At 37.3% G+C, this 26,294-nt stretch overlaps 1 protein-coding gene across 2 annotated transcripts in view; it reads right to left on the reverse strand.

Moving 5' to 3' along the window:
• Positions 1 to 374: 374 nt before the first annotated feature.
• Positions 375 to 26,294, reverse strand: part of LOC106868206 (organic cation transporter protein) — a 42,320-nt gene continuing 16,400 nt past the window's right edge. Inside the window, exons 4-11 of one of the 2 annotated variants that reach the window (XM_089358498.1) lie at positions 24,109 to 24,263; positions 19,987 to 20,158; positions 18,261 to 18,473; positions 13,432 to 13,658; positions 9,957 to 10,138; positions 8,489 to 8,652; positions 3,340 to 3,419; positions 375 to 1,776 (exon numbers count right to left, since the gene is read on the reverse strand). In XM_089358498.1, coding sequence (XP_089214624.1) covers positions 3,341 to 3,419; positions 8,489 to 8,652; positions 9,957 to 10,138; positions 13,432 to 13,658; positions 18,261 to 18,473; positions 19,987 to 20,158; positions 24,109 to 24,263 — 1,192 coding nt within the window. In that variant the 3' untranslated portion in view covers positions 375 to 1,776; position 3,340. Of the gene's footprint in view, positions 3,420 to 8,488; positions 8,653 to 9,956; positions 10,139 to 13,431; positions 13,659 to 18,260; positions 18,474 to 19,986; positions 20,159 to 24,108; positions 24,264 to 26,294 lie in introns of both variants that reach the window. The other variant, XM_089358499.1, reaches the window with a different exon arrangement.

Genomic DNA, 26,294 nt, shown 5'->3' on the forward strand with positions numbered 1-26,294 from the left:
CATATTGAGAAATGTGCAAAACAAATGCTACCACAATTTATAATCTTTCCTTTCTATCAATGTGCCATTAAAACACCAACACAGATTAGATTAAATAAGGAAACCTTTTTCATTCAAAAATACAAACCCAAACTTAACCATTGCTAACACATCTAAATAAGGAAATTCATCACCCCACTGAGAAAAAAGGAAAAAAATATAGAACAAAACCATGGTAAATTAATCAAATTCTACCACCTCCTAGATTTCGATTATCTCCCCTATACCGGAAGAAATCCCTAATTACCTCCCCCTATCTAGAACTCTTCTTTTTCAGACTGGAGCGAACACGTTACAATGAAGTAGAGAAATTTGAAAAGACAACACGAAACCGGTTATTTCTCAAAATACAATGTTTATATACCAAAAAGATTTTATAACATTTTTCTGACATAATTTAAATATATACTTTAACCATGTAACACAAGCCTTCTGTAGTTTTTTCACTCTTTTATACATCCAACCACGTGCTTTCACATACCAACTTTCTCACCTATATATATACTTTATTTAAAAGCAGCAGAAATATAACAAAAGACTGTTACTCTGAGTTTCACGTTCCCGTTCATCGGACAGTTTTGTTAGAAATGGGAAAGCAATAACAATGCAATCAAAAGTAATATAAAATTTGAAACACATAGATCTGTTTGATTGGTCGTTTCAAATAACGGTCATGGATGCGTAATGAACAAAACAAATGAATTTAATATAGGTTCATCCTATTTTTAAAGATATCGAAGAAAACCTTTAATAGAAAAATGGGCTCAAAATACATATTGTAAATAATTAATTATATTCAAATTAACACATTAAAATAAAATAAAATAAAATAAAATATACGCTGCATTCAAAATAAAATAAAATTACAATAGCATATACGCATACTAGACTATCCACAACATATATATATATATATATATATATATATATATATATACATCAAAATACACAGATGCATACACACAGATAATCTACGTATATAGGTATATATTTGCAAGGCACAAATATATACATGAATACAAATTTATACATTTATACATACACACGCATTTAAGCTCGCGCACGAAAAAACTTATACGTTGGTAACAAAAATTGTATCTTAACCTATGAAGTAGAGGGGGAAAGGGTACCGTATCGATAATAACGTTACTAATATAGAAAGGGAGAAAGTGTGGCTATCGTGAGGAAGGAAAGGAAGAAAGAAAGAAGGGAAGAAAGAAGTAGAGAGAGAAAATGAGCAAGAACGTATATAGTAAACCTACATAAAATTTAGACTGCGTATATATGTGTATACAAAAACACACACGAAATCATAACTGTATATGCACAAGTGTAAACCTAGGCCCTATATGTAAGCGTAGACGCACACATACGAATAAAGCATATTACTCTACCTCTGGTATTTAAATATTCTTTTTTCCACCTTGTTGCACATTTTATGTGCTTACTCCGGTATATATATATATATATATATATATATATATATATATATATATATATATATATACACACACACATTTATACATCCGAATATATATAAGGCAGGATGTGTGTGTGTGTGTATGTGAATGTAGTTTATGCACGTCCACAAATTAGCACGCATGTCGCTCCAATTTTAGGAGAAGATTCGGAATGACCCTATGTGCATTTTCGTCAACTTTCTCTCTCAGAGGTACCCGTGTATACCTGTAAAAATCGATTTTCAACCATAACTTTTACCAATTTCGAAGTTTGCGCCTGAAGGAGAGAGAGAAATTGTATGTTTGTGAGAGGGAGGGTGGAGGAGAGTTACATTTTGTTTGCCAGTGTCTAACAAAGAAAAAAAGTAGGAGAGGGCGCTATTTCTTAACAATTGTGTGGTAAGCAGCAAACAACAAGCAAAATGAAAAAAATACCTTCTCTCTCTCTCTCTCTCTCCCTCCCTTACACACACATGCCTGTTATCTCACTTTCTTTCTTTCTTTCTCCTTCTCTCTCACACACAGCAACATTACACACAAAACACATGTTGCCAAAAAGAAATAGACGCTATCTTTTTATAGTATGCGAGAGAGAAAGTGTGGTGTGTATGTGAAGTTCTTTTGTTAGTGTGAGAGAGCAGCATGTGTGTGAGACAGGGAGAGAGAGAGAGAAAGAAAGAAAGAAAGAAAGAAAGAAAGAAAGAAAGAAAGAAAGAAAGAGAGATAATTGGCACGTGTGTAGGGGAGGGAGAGAGAGAGGTGAGAGATATCTGGCATATGTGTAAAGGAGTGAGAGAGATAGAGAGGGAGAGCGCGCTCTCTCTATCTCTTTCGCGTGTGTTTTATTGATATACGGGCAACACACACACACACACACACACACACACACGCACACATACGAACATGTATGCGTACAAAAAATATGTATGCAATTGGTGTGCATACGTGCCTGTGTGTATGTGTGTGTTGCTCATATATATATATAGATAGATAGATAGATAGATAGATAGATAGATAGATAGATAGATAGATAGATAGATAGATAGATAGGATGATAAATTGAATATTAATTCAATTTAAAACCAAGTGGCCTAGCATATAAAAAATCTGAAAATTCAGAAAAAAATTGTATTACACGTGTATAAGGGATGACCACTAGGTGGACATCGAATATGCTAGAAAGAGGTCATCAACGACCCAACCACAAAGAAAAATAATGTTCTCCAGAAAAATTTGGCAAAACGCCAGAACAGGACACAATGAGAAATATACAGAAAAAAGAATTATCTATGGACTGCTGCAGTTTCGAACATTAACGTTTTACTTACGTAACATCCGTGTTCTCATATATATATATATATACTTAAGACTTAGTTGTGATCTGAACAGAACCGCTTCTGACACAGAGAATCGGGAGCCCTTTTGGTAATTCTATTTTCCTTGCTGGAAGGGTTCCTAACCCATGGGCAAAGAGGGGTTAGATGATGGCGGTGGTGTTTTCAAAGAGATGGCATGTGTAAACTGATCACCTCTGCCGATCAAACCCCCAACCCATGCGCTCCAGTTGCAACACTGATTCTGCCCAAATTTGACGTCATGTTACTTAGTTTGGTTTGAAATAAAGAACTTGATTAGCTTAATAATCCCAACTTAATCCCGGGCAAAGCCGGGCTATACTGCTAGTATATATATAAATATAAGCATATGCCTTTACAAGCCTATAGTGTATTAGTATCATTTCTTGTGTTCACTTTTATGATCTATCTATCTATTTGTCTATCTGTCTGTGTGTGTGCTCACATACATACATACATACATACATACATACATACGTACGTACATTAAAATTTAATATCCTCTTCAGGTTGTCTCGGTTTCATAGGGTGAGTTTCTTCCTTTAGAATTGCATCCTTTTTAGTACTGGAAGGGGAAAGAGAAAGGAAGAAAAAGAGGTAAGAGCCAATCAGACATTTAGCAACATAATGTTTAATATTTGAAATATGATGATAATAGTGATGATGATGATGAAGAGAACAATATTGTTGTGGCTGATGATGCAGATGATGATGGACAAGATGATGCAGATGATGATTAAGATTCTTATTAAATCAATGATGTTGTTATTGTTGTGCAAACCTTCCCTTCCACTGCTGGTGCTCCTGGGAGTTAGCTAGCTTCAGCTCATATCCATTCAGGTATCACTGACTCACTCGTTTTCCCCTCCTCTTTTCACTCCTACAGTGTCCACCCTTTATTGCCTTGCACTAAACCCCAGTGGCATTGCAAGGGCAGCCAACAAAAGGGGTAAAGCAATCCCATTATGAGTAAGTGGGGGAAATGTGCTACTTATATTTTTATATGTTTTTTTCCCTTGTTTAAAGTATGAGACTGCGGCCATGCTGGGGCAATGCCTCGAAGAATTTTAGTTGAATGAATCGACCCCCAGTATTTTTTTCTTTTTTAGAGTCTGGTACATATTCTATTGGTATCCTTTTGCTGAACTACTAAGCTATGGAACTGTAAACGCACCAATGCTGATTGTCAAAGAGTGGTGCTGGCGGGGGCACAAACACATACACAAGCATACATATATATTCATATACATACATACATACATATGTTTAAATCTTTAAATCTTTAAAATGTTTCAGCTTTAAAGCTGCGGTCATGCAGACATAGTTTGTAAATCCAATAAAGGTAGTCAACCAAAAATGTACTCCATCTCTCTCGCTCTCTCTCTCTCTCTCTCTCTCTCTCTCTCTCTCTCTCTCTCTCTCTCTCTCTCCCTCTCTCTGTATATATATATATATATATATATATATATATATATATATATATACCATATATCTTCCTATACAGATATCTATCTATCTATCTATCTGTCTGTCTGTCTGTGTCTCCATCCATCCATCCATCCATCCATCCATCCATCATGTATCTATCTATCTATCTATCTATCTATCTATCTATCTATCTCCATCCATCCTTCCATCCATCCATCCATCTATCTATCTTACGGTTCGGCACCTGGAGAAGCAAGCCCATGCCGTCCAAGAACGTCTCCATCGCGGGAACTGGACTGACGGACCGGTTAAATTGCTCGGGGTCTGGTTCGGACCAGACCTCCAAATGGAGAAGAACTGGGACGAGATAACGAGTAGGGTGTCCAGTCTCACCGAGCAATGGGCCGAAAGGAAGCTATCCCTCAAAGGTCGGGCGGAGGTGGTGAATGCGTACATCGTATCCATCATCTATTACCGTATGACTGTCGTTCCTTGTCCCGACCCTACCATCACCAAACTGGAACGCATAAACTTCCGCTTTTTGTGGAAGGGAAGCGTTCCGATGGTTAGGCGATCCAGTTATTGTCAACACCCACTAAATGGAGGCTGGGCATGCTGTGGTTGATGATGTGCAGACATGCGCTGTGACTGCAACATCTTCTCCGGCGCTTCATAGACGACGGTGAATAGGTGTGGTCGCCGTTTGTGAGGCGCGCTTTCCCACATCTCGTTTCTTTGGCCGAACTGCAGTCTTTGATCAAACAGAGACCGAGACTAGACGAATGGCACCGCGAGTGCCGCCTTGCTCTCAAGCAACTCTGCCGTCCGGGACCAAACTTGTACGACTTCAATTTCACGAAGGCGTTCTATAGAGGATTAGTGGAGGGGAGGTGCGACGACGTTCACGAGGAGAATCTGGGCGTCGACGAGGAACACCTGACCCGCTTGTTCAGGACAACTTTCGGGCCGGGACCTATGGACAATCACCAGAGATCCCTGGCCTGGCAGTGCTATCGGGAAGCATTGCCCATTTGAGATAAGCTCTATAGACACGGTTCGAGATACACCGAAACGACTTGCCCGAGATACGGTCAGAGCAACGAAACCGTTCTGCACGCACTCGTGCAGTGTTCAGTCATTTCAGACCTGTGGGCTTATGTTGAACGGCTGCTGTCACGTGTGGGACGAATTCGGTTATCAACCGAGTCTGTCGTGTTTATTGCTCCACCACCTTCCTTTAACCAGGAAGGCAAGGCAGTTTTCATTGTACTGGTGGTCATGGTGAAAGAATGTGTGTGGTGAACTCGTGCAAAAGGTTTAGAGACGAACAGTTTCCTCTCTGTGTTCGGCCCTGTGTGGCTAATAAAGAAACCTGTCTGTCTGTCTGTCTGTCTGTCTGCCTGTCCGTCCGTCCGTCCGTCCATTTATCTATCTATCTATCTATCTATCTATCTATCTAGAAGAGCATAGCTGTGTTTCCGCAGGCGAAAGGTAAATATTGCGTCCATAAGTCCAAATTCTCAGCTTCAGGAGCATCCTCACTCTCTGTCGTGGCCTGAAGTTAGTAGTAGCCACTGAGTTTATCAAAAGATGTGTTTTTGCTGAAGGACCCATTGGCAAACATGCAAACGGTCCTACATCAACAACATATCATCATCATCATCATTTAACGTCCGTTGTCCATGCTGGCATGGGGTGGACATTTTGACCAGTGCTGCCAAGGCTCCACCAGCAGACTCCAGTCTGATTAGGCATGGTTTCTACGGTTGGATGCCCTTCCTAATGTGAACCACTCTGAGAGTGGAATGGGTGCTTGTACGTGCCACCAGCACAGGTGCCATTTGCGTGACACCAGTATCTGCCATACCTGCGATGTACTTGGCTTGATGGGTCTTCTTCTCAAGCACGACATAATGCCAAAGGTTTCAATCATTGCCTCATTGAGGTCCAGCATTCGAAAAGTGCTTTACACATGCCACCGGCATCGGTCACTTTGCCTCCATGAGCCTCAACGCTCGAAATGTGCTTTTTATGTTCCATTGGCACAGGTGCAAATTACATGACGCTAGTAGCGGCCACAACTACGATTTCACTTGGCTAGCTGATTATATTGCCAAAGGTCTCGGTCACCAGTCATTGCCTCTGTAAGGCCCAAAATTCAAAGATCATGCTTCACCACCTCGTCTCATGTCTTCCTGGGTTCCCTCCATAGTTAGAGATCGGCACTTCATCACACAACTGTCCACGTCCATATGCATCACATGACCATACCAGTGCAGTCGTCTCTCTTGTACACCATATCTGATGCCTCTTAAGCTCAACTTTTCTCTCAAGATGCTAACGCTCTGTCCAACATGCACACTGATGTTTCACATCCAGCGAAACATACTAGCTTCATTTCTTTCAAGCCCACGCATGTCCTTGGTTGTCACAGCCATGTTTCATTGCCGCGTAGCATAGTTTTTTGCATACAGGCATCAGAAAATCTGTCTTTCACTCTGAGAGAGAGGCCTTTGTTTCTAGCAGAGGTAGGAGCTCTCTGAACTTTGTCCGACCTATTCTTATTCTCACAGCTACTCTCATAGAGCATCCACCGCTACTACTAATTTGGTTAGCTAGATAACGGAAGCTATCTATAACCTCTAGCTTACCCAGATAACTGTTGATGGAGTTTATTTTCTGTACATTTTCGGTGCTTATTGTACCTGTGCATCTTCCACACACAAAACTATTTTTCCTTGTTAATCTTCCTCTAATATTTCTGCACTTCTTATGTGTCCATATCTTACATCAAGTACCTCCACCCTCTCAACAAATTTCTAAATTAGGATGATCATACGAAGGGTCCTTAAGCTTCGAAATCCTTCTTTTCCAGGTTTGTCTACTTCTTGGCATTCTTGGCATTCTTGGCACTCCTGGAATCTAAAGTCACTAACGATTACTTTATGCTGGGGGGGGGGGTGTATATTCTTCACCAGGGAGGGTCTTTGAATTTAAGAGAAACCATGCATCGCATTGTCTGATGAGAATATGATCGATCTGGCTAGCACAATCACCTGATTGATAGGTTATCAGGTGGCTGGCTGGCTTCCTAAAATTGGTGTTGCAGATCAATAGGTTACTTGCACCACAGAACTTACCTCTTCGTTACAGGAACCAATTCCTTGGCCCCCATGCACACCATGGAAGATAAAAACTCACTGGCTACTACTAAGTCCAGGCCAGGACAGACAGCTTGGATGCTGTTGAAGCTAAGAATTTTAGAGACAATATTTACGTATCACCTGAGGAAACACAACTAGATCTTATTATGCAGGGAACGGTTGCCTAATCAAGTACCAACACCCTTGGAAAACTACGTTGCGTAGAAACAATTGTACTGATTGAAAATAAATGCCCAACCGTAGACTCCAATTTTTTCAGTTATCAGTTCACACCAGACAGATGCCCAAATGCAAGCCTGGGATTATGTATAATACTACCACTGGATAGCACAGGGAGAAATCTGAAGGTGGACGAGCTTTATACTGTACTCTGCTACGTTCTTTACGGAATAGCCCATTGTTATATATATCTATATCTATATCTATCTATCTATCTATCTATCTATCTATCTATCTATCTATCTATCTATCTATCTATCTATCTATCTATCTATCTATCTATCTGTCATACTATGTATGTATGTATGTATGTATGTTGGGTTGGTCCAGAGCAACTGTCCTTTGGTCTTGCCCATGCTACAGCACTGCTAACCACAACAGTTAATCTTTCCCTCCCAGGACATTGTTGCAAAGCAACCTGTTTTGTTTTCTGACCTTTGTGCCTCAATATTCAATGTGTCCTTCCTTTTTCTTTCAGGTGACAGGGTGTAATTTCTAGCAGCTCGGATGATCGATTAAAGGCTTGCTTCTTGGTTCATGATGATGATGATGATGATGATGATGATGATGGTAATGATGACAACGATGATGATGATGATTGCAATAATGTTGACAATGGAGATGATGATGATGATAATTACACTGGCGATGATGATAGTTATGTTGATGAAAACGATAATGGTGATGATGATTATATTGATGATGATGATGATGATGATGATGATGATGATGATGATGATGACAATCATGATGCTACTACTGATGGTGATGATGATGATGGTGGTGACAAGAATGATGTTTAAATCATATGAGAGACACCTACGCTAACTCCAGTTCTCCAGATTTGGTCAAATCATTGAAGTTGTCCATCATTTTCCGGTTGTTTGTTTCAGGTAACAACAATGACAATAGCCCCGCGATTATGGAAAGTGTTCCCATAAGAATCATTGGCATTATTCGACCAACCTTGCCAGAAACCAAATCTGACTGAAAAAGAAACAGAAAAAAAATATGATTTTGTTTATTTTGTTGTTGTTTGGCCCCAGGTCATTACTGAACCAGCACACTTATGGTCAAAGGGGCTCCCACCATGACCATCCTGTTTTAATTTCAGCGCACACACAAACACACACATATATATACGTAAAAAAAACAAGGAGTGCGTTACATGAATGTTTTCAGAAGTCAAACACTTATAGTAATAAACAAACGAATGGAAAAAAGGCGCAGAAAAACGTATACTAAATGCACAGATGAATGGAGAACAAACACCGAAAGTCACTAACTCCTCATCAGTTATCGACCAGGGGCTCGGGTGCAATTTCATGCCATTATTGATAATATTTCTTCCACCCTGGAGGCAAACAGCAAGAGAACTTGATGGGAGTGTAACCAAAAGATGACAAGACGAAATGAGACGGACAAACAAGAATGAACAAGGTATACGGAAATGGAGAAACGAAAATGGATTAAAGTGATTCGAGATGAAACTGTAAGTGGACGGACGAGGGACAAAAAAAAAAAGATAAATAAAGAGAATATGGCATTAAGAACAAATGAAGACAACAAAAAAAAAACAATACATATACAACAAAAAAATCCGGGGTCTAGCAGACAGACAAGTGTGGAGTAACGCAAAGGAGAAATTAAAAATGTCCGACTAGACTAAACCAACGCAAGAGAAAGGCAGAGCGAGTTTGTTTTATTGTTCAAAGTAGCAGCATAACAATGGTTTCAAATTTTGGCACAAGGCCAGCAATTTAGAGGGAGTTCGGGTAGGTCAACTACATCAACCCCAATATCTTAACTGGTACTTATTTTATCGATCCTGAAAAGATGAAAGGCAGTGGAATTTCAACTCAGAATGTAAAGACGGACGAAATGCTGCTAAGCATTCGTTCCAGTCTGTTAATGATTCTGCCAGCTCACCACCTGAAGTAGCAGCTTAATAATGACAAAGTTATTTCACTAAATTCTTCGTTATTTCAAAATTAATTAAAACAAAAGGTTGTTTATTTCAGAAATGTGGTAAGAAAAGGCTCAGCTATTTTACTAAATTCTTTGAAACAAATACAGTGTATTTCATCCCAAATACGGTAACAAAAGGTTTATAGCCATTGTGCCTGGTCTGATGGATAATATTTCCTTATTCGTATGTTGTTATGTAAATCCATAGAAAGATAAGCCTAGCTCTGTCTCTTTACTAGTTGTGCTGGTCCCACGATGGGTGGACTAGCAAAGGGGGCGAACAACAAAACAAATACGAAGTCTGAAAGAATCTAAATACTTACAAGACTGAGAGTGTAAGGTGCCACACTGCCGCCAACATGTGCAAAGGTGTTCATAGCCCCTAATGCACCGTTTCTTATACAAGTTGGATATAATTCCAAAGTGTATAAATACATAAATCCATAAGCTGCAGTGATAAACAAACGGCCGAATATCGAACTGGCAGTTAACATCCATCGATGGGCTGAAAAAGAAAAAAATAAAAGACAGAATTTTTAAGTAAAAACAACAACAAAAAAATCATTTTCGGTATTTCACAGACATGTGGACCCTTAATATAATTCTCAGGTAAAATCAAAATGACAACGACTGACTAAGGTGTATATAATTTCAATATGTGGGCTTTTCTACAGTTTCCGTCTGCCCAGTCTCATTCATAAAGCACAGGCCCTCCGAAATTGTGGGTTGGTACCCAGCATGCTGGAAGCCCACAAGGAGTGAGTTACCCCTTAGCTTTCGCTAAAGCCTGTCTCTAGAAATCCCCTTGAAACACAGGGTATGTCTCCTTCAATAATTGGCAGAGACTTGGTCAGTGAATCCTCTGCGATGGTCAACAAACAACAGCAAGATGAGCTGTTATGGATCACACTATCCCAAAGTGTGTGTGTGTGTGTGTGTGTGTGTGTGTGTGTGTGTGTGTGTGTGTGTGTGTGTGTGTGTGTGTGTGTGTGTGTGTGTGCATGTGACTGGGGACCACATGGGAGCTCGTGTCCCCACTGAAACTAGGAACAAGAAACTCCTGTCAGAGTTGGCTCAATCCATCCCGGATGAATGCCACAACAAGTACAAGTAAGCAAGTAGAAAGTATGGGTTGAGCCAAGGTTATAGAAAATGACATTAACTCAACATGTTACACAGTGGGATTGAACCAGGAGCCAGGGTATTGTGAAGCAAGCTTCTTAACCATTTGACCATACGAAACATTACATCAAACCCGGTGCTTGACTGTTTCTTTAGTCTTTTGATCGTGAAAGAATGAAAGGCAAAAACGACCTTGGCAGCATTGGAATCCAGAACACAAATCAGAAGAAATACCACTAAGCATTTTGTCCGGTGCAGTAATGATTCTGCCATACAAAAAGAGTTTGGATAAAATAATGGAAACACCGGATTAAATGGAAGTTTTATTATTTAATATGGCCTTGGTCCACGTTTAGCATCAAGCACAGATTTAATATGTTGAGGAATTGACTTGTACAAATCCTGGATGGTTGTTAAAGGAAGTTTCATCCATTCTTTAAATAAAACCTTCTTTAGATCTTTCCACAACAATGGTGGAAGGAAACATCTTCTCCCTTGTTACTCCAAAATGCATCATAAATGTTCAGTTATGTTACGGTGGAATGATTGTAGGGGTGGTCTACTTCAATTTTGTGCTTTTCTTACCAATTTTGAATAACAATCATGTGAATTGTCACATTATTGCCCTGCATGGAAAGCAGACATTAAGCGATAATGATGATGATGATGATGATGATGAGGATGATGATGATGATATATAATGATGTATATAATTATGATATATTGTTACATCATTCAATGTTTAGGTAAATTTCGTCAACTACCCAATCACTCTCTTTCTTTCTCTCTCTCTCCGCCCATCTCTCTCTTTCTTTCTCCACACACAAAAAGGAAACTCATTTCGACCATGAACAAGGTAGCACCAATAATCATAAAATATATAACACATTCCATGAATAAATGGCAGACACTGCTACAGCTCCAAACAAAAGAGGGACTCATAAAAAACAAAGACATCCCCACTAGAAGAGGAATATTCCAGGGAGATATGCTCTCTCCACTCCTTTTCTGCTGGGCACTGACACCTTTACCTGACATACTAAACAGAACTGGATGCGGATACAACTGTTACGACAAAACAATCAGCCACCTCTTATATATGGATGATCTAATACTGTACGCTACAAATGATAAGCAGCTGGAAACATTACTACAGACAGTAGATGGATTTACCAAAGAAATAAGCATAAAATTTGGCTTAGGAAAATGTGCCAAAGTAACCTTGAAAAGAGGAAAACTAGTTAAGAGTAACAGCATTACACTAGATACAGCAAATGAAATAATAGAATTAGACCCAAAGTCAGACATACAAATGCTTAGGAATCAATGAGCTAGATACGATACAACACACACAAATGAAATAAAAAAATAAAAAAAAGAATACTACAGACGAGGTAGATTAATACTGAAAATGGAGCTCAATGCGAAAAACAAGATAATAGGTATCAACACGCTACCTGTCCCAGTTATAAGTTATAGCTACAATATCCTTATCTAAATGAACTAATCAAAATAGACAGGAAAACAAGAAAAATAAGCACGATTTAGGATGTACCATACAAAATCTGATATAGAAAGGCTATATATACAATGTATAGAAGGTGGTAGAGGCCTTATACAGCGAGAAAACTATTACAAAAAACTCCCATAGGACTACAGAAATACCTAATTCAGAAGGAAGGAAAACTAATGCAAATAGCCACAAAACACGAACAAAACAAAAAAAAAACTGTTTTCAGTCTTTAAGGAAGCTGACAAATACAAAAAAGAAGTCATAGTACCTAACAACTATGAAGAAAAAGAAGAAACAATAAAAGCTGTAAAACTACTGAAATCCAAACTAAAACTGGACCAGCAACGGATCATGATAAAACGATGACAAGAAAAGCCCCATCATGGCGAATACTGGGTTAAACTAAACAGAAAATAAATAGACAAAGCACAATCTAAACAATGGCTCAATGCAGGGTTCAATGCAGAGACTGAAGGATTTTTAATTGCAGTACAACACCAAAACCTCCCCCAAAGTTACCAAAAACAAATAATGAAAAGAAACATAACAAGTAACTGCAGAATACATGGAGATGGACAAGAAACAATAAACCATATTGTCTCCGGCTAAGAAGGAATATATTCACAGACACGACAGAGTTGGGACCTATATACACTAGAAGCTATGCCAACACTATGGAATAACAACAGAAAATAGATGGTATAGACACACGCCAGAAGAGGTCACAGACAATGAGAAAGCAACCTCCCTCTGGCATATGCCAATACACACAGATAGAGAAATTATGGGCAATAGGCCAGATATAATTGTCAGAGATCATAAAAAAAAAATGCTTTCTAATCGATGTATCAATACCAGCAGATGACAACGTTTCTCTACAAGAGAGTTCCTACAAAACTTGTGATAATAAGAAATAATAATAATAATAATAATAATAATAATAATAATAATAATAATAATAATAATAATAATGATGATGATGATGATGATGATGATGATGATGATGATGATGATGATGGTGGTGGTGGTGGTGGTGGTGGTGGTGGTGGTGATGGTGATGATGATGATGATGATGATGATGATGATGATGATGATGATGATGATGATAATAATAATAATAATAATAATAATAATAATAATAATAATAATAATGATTTGTTTACCTTTAGTGCCATAGAGGACGGGAAATATTCCAGCGATACAAGCAATTCCAGCCAAAACCATCAGGCTAGCATGCAATTTTTTTCTTCCGATACGATTTAACAGAAAGAAACCGAGAATGTAGGCTGGAAACTCGACAACCGAATTCAAAAAAAAATTCATATAGAGATTGCCATACAATTTGCCAACATTAAGTGAAATGCCGTAATATACCATGCTCACAATTGCCCTATGTAAAAAGAATTGAAACATTTTATATAATGTACAAAAATTCACAAAAATTGCAGACCAAACCCTGGTTAGATGGGGCTACGTAATTTCTTAGAGAGAATTATGATAATTTGAACATTGAGACCAACAGCAAGTAAAGTTATACAACTAACTGTCTAATATAGACAACTAAGACAACTTAAGAACTGAGACAGAGTTAGCCAATGAGAGCCAGTTAACTTTAGTGTGTTGGATCAATGGTGAGTAGATGGTTTGTATGTATATGTGGCCTTTTTTAGTTTGTGTGCATGGAGTGTTTATGTTCATGGAGTGTTTATGTTCATGGAGTAAAAAGTATTTTGTGATAAGCAGAATTCACTGATTTGTCTGTAGTCTCTGACACTTGTTAGCCTTCGGTAATTCTTAGTGAAATAGTTTTCTAAATTTGATGAAGGGCCCTGCCTAAATCATCATATCCTTCCTCTTCCTCACAGCAAAGATTTACCTAAAATGGTTTGTCGGTTTGCCTCAAGGTCCCAGCAGACAAAGTAGAAAAGGTGTTGCCCCAGATGCACTGGAACAGCCATTCTGACCCACGGGGCTCACACTTGCGGATGGCTGTTTCCACCCTGATAGTGGTGAGCAGGGATGTGGTCGAGGGGCTGAGAATGTTGGAAGTCTCCACTGCCACAGGCTTGACCACAAACCTGTCAGAGAATGGCCAATACTTTAATAACCTACTTTTAGGGACATCAGACAGCTTGTTCAGATTCAACACTTTTGTTACCATGTTTTTGTTAAAATACGTTAATTTTATTTGAATGAATTTTGAAAATAATGAGGAATTTAATGAAATAACTTCCCCATAATTAAGCTGGTGTTTGGAGCACAAATTAACATGAAATTTTATCAGTAAATTTCAAATTAGATCAAACAGAAAGTTTATATGGAAGAACAAGAGACATTTTTATGTGGGTTGACCCTCTAATTTGCTATTTCTATATACGAAGACCAAGAAGAAATCTTGTGAAACAGAATTTATCTCAGCGAGATACCTATTGAAATTAGCTGAGGAGACACATTTACACCGTTGGATATACTTAAACCAAATGTTCAGAATCCCAGCCAAAAAGGACCGATGCTTGACGGGGCGAAACAACTGTAGGGATCAATAAACATTCCCGTAAATTCCATATTCTGTTTCTCTCATCAATCAAATATTAATATATATACACGAATAGAATCAAAATAAGCAACAGGATATCCACACGTGATGCAGTACGACCGCTTCAAGCGGTTCCATTTAATTGAACAATGCAATCATTACATCAATTTAAATGCAGAGCTATCTTCAGTTGCATAAATAAATAAATAGCCCTGCATTTAAATTGATGTAATGATTGCATTGTTCAATTAAATGGAACCGCTTGAAGCGGTCGTACTGCATCACGTGTGGATATCCTGTTGCTTATTTTGATTTTATTCACCTAATTTTGAAATTGCACGGATAATACTGCACTAATTTTTTGTGCTTCAACTTAAGTACGTAATTCATCTGAATCTCAATTATTTTGCTTAACACATCAACCAAACCTGTACGACACTTCTGGTACTTAATTTCAACAAGATGGAAAGGATAAATATGGAATTTTTTCAGAAGGACATCCTCTTACATAATAAGGTTACCCATATGTGGCTACTAATCCATAGGACAAATGAGTTTGTTTGGAGGATGAGGTAGATAGCTTACCATCATGAAGCTAAGAAGGAAAATAGAACCTTAGAAACATATGATAAAATTATTATAAGAAGATATTCAAAAGCAGAAAAAATCCTCCACCTAGCACACGACTAGAAAACTTTGAAAAAGACTTATTTGAACTGATAGCTAATGTAAAATTCAAGGAACACCCACTTAGAAAAAAAAAACTTACATCTGAGGAAACTTAAGGACTTTATTAAATCATTGCGGAACAAACCAGAAATACTTGTAGCAGCAGATAAAACTGGAAACTTATTGTTGAAGTTTTGTAGTACACTTATTCCAAGAACATATACTTAAATTTTATGTATCTTCCATGAAAAGTGGATGTGTTTGCACTTTCAAAGGGGCTCTGTCCCATGTTATAAACCCCTTTAGGGTTAGGGTTAAATAATATTGTAAGATGGTGAAATTTTGGAAATCGTCTTTATTTAGTACCTAGTAGTTATGTTGCTATTTTCATTGAAATCGGAGGTATTTGAAATTTCATAGGGGGTGTTTGCCCCACTTTAATCCCCCTAATCGCAATGGAAAGGGAATTTTATGTAGTTCATCGTCTTTCTCGTAAAATTTTACATGAGAACACATACTTTTGTCTTTAGGTATCTTCTATTCCGTTTCGTCCTATAGATGTACAGACACACAGACGTTGAGTTTTATTATATAAGATATATATATATATATATATAATAAATAAATAAATATATATATATATATATATATATATATATATAATAAATAAACAAATATATATATATATATATATAACAAATATATATTTATAATAAATATATATATATATATATATATATATATATATATATATATATATATATATATATATATATATATATATATATATAATATAAATGTATTGGGTTGGCAACTAAGTTCCCGCCGTTTTTTTTTTTATTTTGGAATCTTTTTTTTTTCGAGAAATCTATTTTTGAATCATTTTGGAATCTATTTTGCTTTTGTGTTGTTTTTTTTGTTTTTCTAGTTAATTTTAGTTAATTTTTGTTTATTTTCAGATCATTAAAATGGAATGTCAAGTTAAGAAAAACGAGCATTTTCGACACCTCCTACTTTTTGGTTTTAATCAAGGTTCTAAGGCCGTAAAAGCTGCTCGCGACATTTGTGCTGTGTATGGAGCACTCATGAGCACAAGCAACGATTTCTTTACCGAATCGTTACTGGCGATGATAAATGGTGCCTGTACATCAATATGAAGCAGCGTAAGGAATGGCTTAGCCCTGGTAGACAAGCGACACCGCGCGTGAAATAAGATCTTCACCCGCATAAAACGATGTTGTGCGTATGGTGCGACTGGGAAGGGGTTATCCATTACGAATGCGCGGAGTTTCGTTCAATACTGATGCAAAATTGAGAGGTTGGTTGGATCAATTTTTCGAGTCGAAATCGGGTGATTTCTATCAACGAGGGGATGTTTATGGTTTGACGGCCAACACTTCTTTTCTTAACGAAACACTTTCAAACTTGGGATGCTGGTAGAATGTGTCATATAAAACATCTTTCTCTCTTAGCCTTCTTAACAAAAATTACTTCTTAATAAGTTATTTCATGTTAAAGTTGTCGTATTTCTGTAATTTCAACCAATCACTGACGTCTATTCAGCTGAATACAGTTAGTGCTGTTCGGTGTCAAGTGTGTTATTCCCTGTTTAATTATATCATTATTCCCTAGTAAGGGTTTAGGGTTTTAGGGTTAAGGTTCGGGTTTTAGAGTTACGGTTAGGGTTAGGGTTAGGGTTAGGGTTAGGGTTATGAGTTATAGGGTTAGGGTTAAGGTTATGGCAAAAATAATCATAACCCTAACCGTAATCCTAAAACTAACCCTAACTCTAAAACCCGAACCCTAACCCTAAAACCCTAAAGCTAAAACCAGTACAAACGCACGAACGATGTCATAAATAACAGTGACAAACGAAATATATACCGCTGATAGTTGTTGTTGACAACGGATAGTTTTTGTTGACAAACAACGGCACTAATTTTATTCAAGGGAAAAGATCCCCTAACACTGTTGTTTACATTCCACGGCGTAATTGTTTTCACCTCAATAGACGTCAGTGATTGGTTGAAATTACCGAAATACGACAATTTTTTTACATGAAATAACTTCGAATACAATTTTTTTTATCTGTTCTATAACACAAAATATACAAGTATTCGAAGTTTGAAAGTGTTTCGGTACCAAAAACACTACATAAAAAAATGTTGGCCGTCAAACCATAAAGATCCCAACGAGGTATTGAAAATCTTGTTGAACGTTGGGAAGAAGTTGTAAACAACAAGAGTGAATACATTATTGATTAATTAGTTGTTATTTTTTATTAAACCTTTTAAAAAAATATTAAATTTTAAAAATCGGCAGGAACTTAGTTGCCAACCTAATACACACACACACACACACACACACACACACACACACACACACACACACACACACACACACATATATATATATATATATATATATATATATATATATATATATATATATAGCTATATATACATATAAATATATATATATATATATATATATATATATATATATATATATATATATATATATATAGCTATGTGTGTGTCTTTGTGTATGTGTTTGTCCCCCACCACTACTTGATGACCAGTGTTGGTTTGTTTATGTCCCCATAACTTAATGGTTAAAAAGAAACCAATGGAATCAGTACCAGGTATTAAAAAATTCTGGGGTCAATTAATTCAACTAAAAGTTTTTCAATGCGGTGCCCCAGCATGGCTGCAGTCAAATGATTGAAACAAGTAAACGATAAAATATAAAGAATACACAGAAAATGGTAAATGTAATATCACTCACCAGTTTACCATCAAAATTAGGGTCCGTTTTAGAAGCTGAGGAATAGTAAACATTTTCCAGGTTTCTACTCTTTTATTGTTCGATGAGAAAATGTTGACGATTTCTGTTTGAGGCAAAACTGTTTTATTCAGTTTGGCGATGTTGCTAAGAATTTTGTTGGCATCTTTTGTTCTCTTTTTATTGAGGAGCCATCGGGGAGATTCGTCTAGGAAACTTGCAAATAGGAAACGGAAAACCTCATCAATACAACCGCATACACACACATATATACGTACACACACATATATACGTACACACACTCATATACATGCACACATACATACATACATACATACATACATGCATACATACATTGGTAGATAAATAGACATCTGTTCAAGATGAAATACAGTGAGACTGAACCCAGAACCATGCGGTTGGGAAGCAAACTTCTTACCACACAGCCACACCTGTTAAAAATCAAGTAAAGCCTATATTTAAAGCGTCCTAAACAAGTAAAGCCTATATTTAAAGCGTCCTAAAAAAATTGTCGTATTTCGGTAATTTCAACCAATCACTGACGTCTCTAAACAACGAATGCTTTCCCCGCAAAGCTGGATTCAAACGAAGATACAGGTGTTAGATCAGAGTTTTCCTTCCCCCAGAGAGATATCTAAACAAAGACTAAGGGTTCCTCGCCCCCAGCTGTCCTTTGATGGGTTTTACTTCTCATCCTGGAGGGTGTCCGACATAAACCCCTATCCCCCCCCCCGCCTTCCCAAGCAAGATTTTTAGGGCTGCAAGTTTAGTCGCCAACTATGTGACAGGTTGTACATACATGCAGACACACACAGGCACACAGACACACACATCCATCAATCCATCAACCCATATATACATCCATACACACATACACAAGTGTGTGTGTGTGTGTGTGTGTGTGTGTGTGTGTGTGTGTGTGTGTGTGTTGCAAATATTATAAACAATACATTCAAGAGATATCTCAAGAATTCAATCACTACTACCATCCACAACGGGTTACTTTCAGGGCACTTGACCATTTAACATCCTACTACTATCATAGCACTCCTGCATTCTTCTTCTTCTTCTTCTTCTTCTTCTTCTTCTTCTTCTTCTTCTTCTTCTTCTTCTCCTCCTTCTTCTTCTTCCTCCTCCTCCTCCTCCTCCTCCTCTTCTTCTTCTTCTTCTTCTTCTTCTTCTCTGCCAAGAATTCACAACGATCTCGAACCCACAAAAGTAAACAAGAGAGACAGAGACAGGCAGAAACAAGGAAAATGCCCCTTGTATTTGAATACTATGCAAGTATTCTTTTAAAAACCTTTTCCTTTAATTTTTCCAAAATTTAATTGTTTTCCACGCTTACAGTTGAAATAGTCTCAATAACTAAAACCGGGACTGAAATGTTTTTTATAAAATTATTTTAGCATTTTCTACCTTGACTTTTTTATATATATATATACATATATATACATATATAAATCCATACGTCCATACATTCATATACTCATAGTACATACATGCAAACATTAATATATACACCCAGTCGTACATACATACACGCATCAATACGCTCATATGTACATGCACACATCCAGCCATGCATATACATAAACATCCATACATGCATACATACATAGATCCATTGATCATATAACCATGTGTACGCACACATCCATCCATCCAGTCAACCAGCCAGCCAGCCACCCTTATATACATATATACCTACCAGACATAGACGATAGCGAACACCAGTGACGGGATTGATATTATGATCATCAAAGCCCTCCAGGTCCTCACAAAATAAGTCAATAGAGAAATGATCATGTATCCGATGGTAAACATCATTTGGATGGCAACGGAAGATTTCATTCTACTGTCCACCGAAGACACTTCAGCAGCTAGAATTTGATACAATGATGACAAAGAAAAGTGATGACAACAATAACGAAGATGATGATATAAAGAAGGAATTTATAATGCACTCACACATGCACGCGCATGTGTGTGTGTGTATAAATATATATATATATATATATATATATATATATATATATATATATATAGAGAGAGAGAGAGAGAGAGAGAGAGAGAGAGAGAAAAGATGCAAAAATACTAAAATGTTTTCTACCTTATATATATACTAGCAAAAATACCCAGCATTGCTCGGGATTAAAATGGCATAGTTTGTATGTAATACATTACAGTTATGTTGAAACAGGTGATATGGGAAAGTGCAGCATTGACAACAAAACGTTTGTGGAGTAAATGATGGGCTAATTTGACTAAGCAACATGCTATGCATCCGTTTGGAGTATTTCAGACCCTAATCTGGCAATGAAAAGTGGAGGTGGGGGTTATGTGATTTTTGAACGCACCAAAAAGCTGTCAGTGGATATACTCTCTTTTGCAGCAGTTAACGCTGTGTCTAACACGATCCATCATCTGGAAATTTAACACCTCCTTCGGGTTCGTTGTCCTACATCACTCATAAAGTAAATTTGAAGGAACTGTGGTTGTTCATTTGTGGGTAACAGGGAACCAATGAGGTGAAAGACTTGCCCTTGAACTTTGACGTCGGCGTAAATTCATGTTTATCTATCTTCTTAGATGCACCGAACGATGTCGGCTTTCTACAATCTTCCTTGCTTTATACTTGTTTCTGGAAAGATTACATATTTTCTGTGTTTCTCCCGCTCATTCCGTAAAAATTTATTTGAAGAGAGCAAAAATTGAAAGAAGAGAAAGCAAAAAGGACAGAGAAAGAAAGTGAAAGATGTATGCAAGATCTATATGAATTGGACGTGTGTGTGTGTATGTGTGTGTGTGCGCGCGCGTGTATGAGAGAGAGAAAGAGAGTGAAAAAGAGAGATAGAGTGAGTGAGTGAAGGTGTGTGTCGTGATGATTGATGTCTTTTAAGGTACACACACGCGTATAGAAAATGTGACGTCACCGTATAACATGTTTACGATAGTTGATTTATGGAAAAGATTATAATGTTAAATTTTTGAAATGCAAGTATGTGAATGGAAATTAAGTTTAATTTGTAGCCGGAATAGTACTGAATCTTTTGATACTTCATACGTCAAAATCTGTAACTTGGTTTTGGAATGCATAAGGAATATATATATATATATATATATAGAATGCACGCGTTAACCTTTATACAGTAAGTTTTAACTATATTTCTAACGCGACTCTCTCTTTCTCTAAATCTATCTGCCCCTCTCATTCTTCCCTCTACTGTTCTTCGCTTCTCCCTGTCACTACTCTCTCTCTCTCTCTCTCTCTCTCTCTCTCTATATATATATATATATATATATATATATATATATATATATATATATATATATATATCTCGCTGCTCGTCCTTCGCCTCTCACTATTACTACTACTATCTCTCTCCCTCTCTACCTCTCGTTGCTCATTTTCGTTCTTGGACTCCTCAAGCTCTCTCTATCTCTATCTCCCCCTCTCATTCTTACCTCTACTGTTCTTCGCCTCTCCCTGCCACTATTATCTTTCTCTCTCTCTCTATCTCTCGCTGCTCGTCCTTCGCCTCTCACTGTTACTACTACTATCTCTCTCCCTCTCTACCTCTCGTTGCTCATTTTCGTTCTTGGAATCCTCAAGCTCGCACGTACTTCTTTGCTCCTCCAGTTCGTGCCTCACAGCGTTCAATACATACACACTTCACGTCTGGCTGTACAGCCTTTTTGTTTGTTTATTTCACTGTTTCGTTTTCCTGTCTTGTTTTCCGTCTACCACTACCCTCCACGAAAAACAATTTAATTTGTGTTCGTGGGAAGAACCATTTTAACGATGCGTACTGCCTTAATTCTTCGAAACGCCGGGGTTTTAATGGTGGCAGCTGATGAAGGGGATGTTTCTATGTGGCCTGCTTGTTTGTTGCACCTTGTTTGCCATTTTGTCCATGTTCTTTTGCCACGTCATGTACCCAGTTATGTATCTATATGAACATGTGAATGAAGGTATATACATACATGTACATATATATGCATATACTCATATATTGTTTATATATATATATATATATATATATATATATATATATATATATATATATATATATATATATATATATATATATATATATGTATGTACGTATAGGACAGACTTCTTTCAAACTGAAAGTATTATCTCACATTACAATAGAGACGTAATAGTGAAATAGTGTAAGAGATAAGAGATTGCTCTGGGCTCGCATTAGGCAAGAACTTGGGAAATTTTTTACCCATGGCACTATATGGACCTTGGCTTTTGTATTTGATAACTGTTACTTTAAGTATTTTATTTCGACTTTATGTATATATGCATGTATGAGCCAATGGAGGAGACCTCTACCTGGTAGCTAGACTTGGTAGCAATAGCAGCCAAATCTCCCTCAAAACACCCTATTGTCTTAATCCGACAATTCTGTCAATTATGTAGTTTGAATGAGAAACTGTAACTAAAGATTAAGATTATTAACCCCAAAATTTTACGCGTTTTAATAGCAATCAACTTTTTCTCTTTTTTGCGTAGCTTTTCATGTCAGCCGTAAAGGTGAAGAGGGTTAAGTTGGACGGTGTTAAGTAGTGGAGATGTTTGGTGATTGTGTGGGGTGGTTACTTTTGACTGTTCCTTCTCAATAAGGATAATTGATTGATAACGAATCATAATACAATATATATATACGACTTCAAGTGGAATCGGACATCATAAGAGAGACAGAGAGAGAGGAAAGAAGAGAGACAGCATAGCGACGGTTTTTGCTGACTGTCATCCTGTACTTCCCTTGTTGCTAGCGAAATGGTATGTGCCGGCTGTCTGAGCAAACTCGTTGGTTTTAATGGCGGAAAAAATAGGACAAAAAGATTACAAAAGCAATAGTTGATGATAGCTGTAATGCATCATTGGAGGTAAATTTTTTTATATTCGAGCAGGGTGATAACTGTCGAATATATGTGTGGTTGTTGGAGGTATTTTAGTTTGTTAATTTTTTGTTCTTTTTATTTTTCTGATAACCGTTTATCTGTTTTGGTGAATTCTGCACTTAGTTTTCTTCACAGGTCTTGGTAGGGTGTGTTTAGCACATATGTTTGTGACAGTGTCAACAACGATCTGCCAAGATATTTTGATACTGAAGGAGGTGTATGTATGTGTGAAAGACCATTTATGATTGCGTCCCAGTCAGCACCATACAGATCCATGGTATCAAATGGGTGGGCTGGAGGGAGGTCACTAGGGTTAGCTTTCGGCTGGTGAAATCTCAGGTTACAGAGAATCATGTCATGATCTGAAAAAAGGGTATTTTTCCACTGAAATATTGTGTATTGTGTTAATGTGGTTACTGAATACAAGGTCTAAAATGTTCTGATATCGTGTTGGTGCAAAGATAAGTGGGGGACAAGAAAAGCTCATTCATAAAGTCGAGAAGTGACTCTACTGCTCCTTTGTCACAAATAGAGGTGGGGGTCACAAATTGAGGTGGAGGTCACAAAGTGACTCTACTGCTTCTTTGTTACAAATGAAGCTAGCATGCCACACTGCACATGCAACTGTGTGCTGTCATCTGTTGGCGCGCTACAGAAGTAGTCCGGGAACTTTTTGATACCACCTCGTAAGTGTTTGCCTGAGCTGTACTCTTCTGTTTTGCCATGACTACTGCCCTTCCACTCAGAGCAACGTAACATTTCTTTTTCATAATAAGATAAACTGAAGTTGCTGATATGATTAAAACCGCTCAAAAGGCTCTTTCTAATGGAAGAGAACAGAAAAGAATAAAAGACAGAAAATCATTCAAATTTAAAAGTGGACATTTATGGTGTTTTATTATTGTTTGCTTACCAAGGACAACCGCAGGAATGAAGGATCCAGCACCACCGATAGCAGTGATAAAACGTAACACAAATATGGCATAAATGTTGGAGATTAAAGCCATTACTATACCAGCTGACCCTTGCAAAAATAAAGACACAATTATCACTTTTTTGCGACCAAATCTGAAAAAGATTGAAGAGACGAACTTAAATACGCACAGACGAACTTAAATACCTGCTTAAATATACGCGCGCGCGCACACATACACACACACACACACACACACACCACACACACACACACACCACACACACACACACCACACACACACACACACCACACACACACACATACACGTGGTGTACTCAAAAAGTATCCGAATTTAGTTTTTCCCTCCAAATCTAATGTCACATGGGCAAAATCCTTTGGATGGGAGGTGACACCGCCCTTCCTGCGCCTTTAGGCTGCATCAGTTCTCGGCTGTTATGCCCAAAGTACAGATATGTAGTTCTCACTCGGATTTTCGTTTTCCCGTAAGATGACCAATTGCATCAAGCAGAGATATTGCATCATGTTTGACCAAAAGCTTGGTGATACTCAAGCTCAAACCATCCAGACAATTCAACAAACCATTGGCGATATGATGCCATGGAGAAAACTCAGATTAAGGAGTGGTACAACTGCTACAAATATGGCTTCTACTGAGTGGTGAGTAAGGCATGTTCAGGTAGGCCACCCACAAGCGGAAACGAGGCGGTGATTGAGAAGATTTGGCGAATAGTAATGGAAGGACATCGTCTAACAATCCAGGAAATTACTTATGAAGTAAGTTATCCATGAATTCCATAGAATCTTTAAATCAGCAGATCTTTTGTCCCTCATTTTTCCCTCTGTGTAATTACTTTGGTGAAGAGTTCTTTTATATTATTTACTTATATTTTCATATATTTTTTAATATTATTTTTACTTCACTTCTTGTTATTTCTTGTTATTTTGCTTAAATTAAGAATGGGGAATTCCTGAATTTCTTTCTAGCATTTGAACTTAATTGATATGAGAATATCCAAATGTGATGAACATTTTTTCCATAATAATAGCTACACAATATATCTTTACTTTGGTATTTACTTCTATGGCCCAAATCCATGTAATTTCGTCCAATTCTGGCCTTAAGTACATTGTATATATATAAAGAGTGGACTTTATTGTGTATGTTTAAAGTTGAACAGTTGATGTTCCGCTAATCTGATGAGCTAGCTTTCTTTATTTGCATTAATTTGTGAAGAAACTACTGTACTGTTTATTCATGTGTCTCTTACTTGTTTCAGACTTTCGACTGTGGCCATGTTGGGGCACCGGCTTGAAGAATTTCTAGTCAAATAAACGACCCCAGTACTTTTTTCTCAAGCCTCGTACTAATCTTATGGTATGTAGAAATTTATAAATGTTTAGGAATTTCTCTGCCAGAACTTACCGTCTACCTGCATTCTTTTGTTAAAAACAAAACGTTGAGACACCCAATTGCTAAGGACTTGAATACTGGACTTTGTACCTTTGACCTTTGCATTGTCAAATCCAGTAAACCCCAAAATACCAAAAGCAACAACAATACTCTCACACCTTGTGCCTACCTAAGAAAAGAGAAACACCTACATACTTGTCTACACATTTCTACCTACGTGAATAAATTCTAAACAATAACATCGTCCCAAATTTAATCAACAAAAATTTCTTCAAAACACCTCTCCATAATAACCAACCATAAAAACCTGATTACCACTCCACTCAAACCCACAAACCCAAGGAAGATTCTCTGCTCAACAGAATATATATTAGAGTAACTCTTATGCACTGCAGTCGGACGATGGCTTAGCTGGCCGAAACTTCGAAGTCACTGTCAACAACATTCTTGCTTAAGAATAAAAAAATATTCATTTATATAATACACAAACACGTGTATATATATATATATATATATATATATATATATATATACGACAAGAAATAATTTTTGCCTCTTTTTATGGAGACAAAAGGGTTTTTAAGACTGCAAAAAGTGCTCAAATGAAATTGAGACAGATAAAAAAAAAGCATTGATTAGAGAACAACTAGAAATAACACTAAAACTAAAACTAAAAATAATAAACCTTGGAGAAGCTTAAGCTTAAAATTAAATTTAAATATTTAAATTTTAAATTTTAGAGTCTGAGAGT

The sequence above is a fragment of the Octopus bimaculoides genome, chromosome 10 (assembly GCF_046866305.1).
Source record: "Octopus bimaculoides isolate indiv1 chromosome 10, ASM4686630v1, whole genome shotgun sequence".
Classification (NCBI taxonomy): Eukaryota; Metazoa; Mollusca; class Cephalopoda; order Octopoda; family Octopodidae; genus Octopus; species Octopus bimaculoides.